This window comes from Macrotis lagotis, chromosome 1, assembly GCF_037893015.1.
Source record: "Macrotis lagotis isolate mMagLag1 chromosome 1, bilby.v1.9.chrom.fasta, whole genome shotgun sequence".
In the NCBI taxonomy this organism is placed as follows: domain Eukaryota; kingdom Metazoa; phylum Chordata; class Mammalia; order Peramelemorphia; family Peramelidae; genus Macrotis; species Macrotis lagotis.
Window position 1 is genome coordinate 910847158 of NC_133658.1, and position 1624 is coordinate 910848781.

The 1624-nt window shown below is 34.9% G+C and overlaps 1 protein-coding gene across 1 annotated transcript; it reads right to left on the reverse strand.

Annotated features, from left to right (window-relative positions):
* Positions 1 to 303: 303 nt before the first annotated feature.
* LOC141508852 (vomeronasal type-1 receptor 1-like) lies at positions 304 to 1263 on the reverse strand. Its single transcript, XM_074217848.1, has one exon. It carries the CDS (start codon positions 1261 to 1263, stop codon positions 304 to 306), a length of 960 nt encoding a protein of 319 aa, XP_074073949.1.
* Positions 1264 to 1624: the final 361 nt, after the last annotated feature.

Below are 1624 nucleotides of genomic sequence, written 5' to 3' on the forward strand. Positions count from 1 at the left end.
TCTAAATTTCATTTGATTCTATGAAAAACAAAAATTCTAAAGTAGAGTACAATGCTTAAACATTTCAGGAATGAGAGATTAAAAGGATTTTTAAAAAATGAGATTGAAAATTTCACAAGAAGAGGACATGAAGATAGACTAGGTATATATAAATACTAAGGTATATGAATTTTAGATATGATGAAGTTTATCATTATTAGAACCTTGTAAGTTCTAAGTCCCACAGTTCTTTGAATCTATTTGTGTTCTGGTTGCTGTCATCAGCTTCTTAAAGATATCTGCTTGTAAGATGAAAATAAAATGTTAGGCAGTGAAGTGACCAAGGAAAGAGTCTTGGGATCTTTTCTTTTGCCAGATTGAGCAGAAGAGTTGGAGAATTTGAGAGTCAGAGCTGATAAGCACAAATGGACTAAAGGCTGGGAAAGATGCATCTAACAGTGTTGATGTGGGAATCAACTTCTGATAATGTTTATCAAGATGAAATAAATAAAATGAGAATATGAAATTGACAGTGTAGAAGGCGACATAGATGGTCACTAGTACTAAGACAGTGCAGGTGGCTTTAGTCTCAGGAGACTTTCTTGACAATTGGCTGGAGCTGTGAAGATACTGGACTTGTTGATGATGTTTTTGAAGGAGATGCACCAAGTAGACACTGGCCACGATCATGAAACACACGCATAAGAAATCAGGAATTGAATATACAATTACAAATAGTGAGACTTCGAAGAAGGACAGAGTATAAGCTAAACAGAATCCTATATTCCATATCTTTGTGTTGTTACTTCTTTCTGTAAAGTTCTGCATATTGACAATCATAAAGATATTCATCAATATATGGAGGATCCAGCAGAAAAGACAGAAGGAAAAAATGTACTTGGAAGCCCAGGTTTTGAGTTCTGACCATATAGAAGGAGACATGGGACTGATGATGATAATCTGAAAACCACTTAGAAGACACGTGATGCTGACAGAAAGATTATGGGCAACTCGATGGAGGAAAACAATAATTTTACACCCCATACGATCCAGGAAAATTTTCAGCCCCAAATCAACCATTGTCTGAGGGACTCCCTTGGAAATAAGCACTACACAGTTAGCCAAGGCTAAATGGAAAAAAATGGAGTCTATGGGTCTCATCTTGCTGCCAGTTAGGTAAGTGGAGGTACAATGACAGAGGAGGAAGAGGTTTCCCAGTACACCAATTCCTGTCTGCAGGAAGAAGACAATACCTAAAACTAAGTAAAGAAAAATAATTCTCATTCTCACTGAAATAAAACTGTTCTCAGATTCAGAGAGAAAAGTAATAAAAAAGGAAATAAAAGAAAGACTTTCAAACATTATTGGAGACCATTTACAATTGAGATTGATTCAGACTTATAATACTTAATTTTTTTTATATTTCCTGAATGTTCCTTTGACTGTGAATAGGAGCAGATACCAAAAGACCAGAAAGTATATAGCTGAAACATCATCATTTCACCAGGCCATCAGTCACTGAGAGTAACTGATGAGATTGGGAAATACAGGCTACATTTTAATGATCCCAAAATACAGAATTAAAAGACTCTTAATCCAATCCATTATAAAAACAGACAAAAATTTGAAACCAAAAAAATGATAA

Bases quoted from the DNA above. Each gene is read 5' to 3' on its own strand.
- LOC141508852 (XM_074217848.1), bottom strand. From the start codon at position 1,263: ATGAGAATTATTTTTCTTTACTTAGTTTTAGGTATTGTCTTCTTCCTG.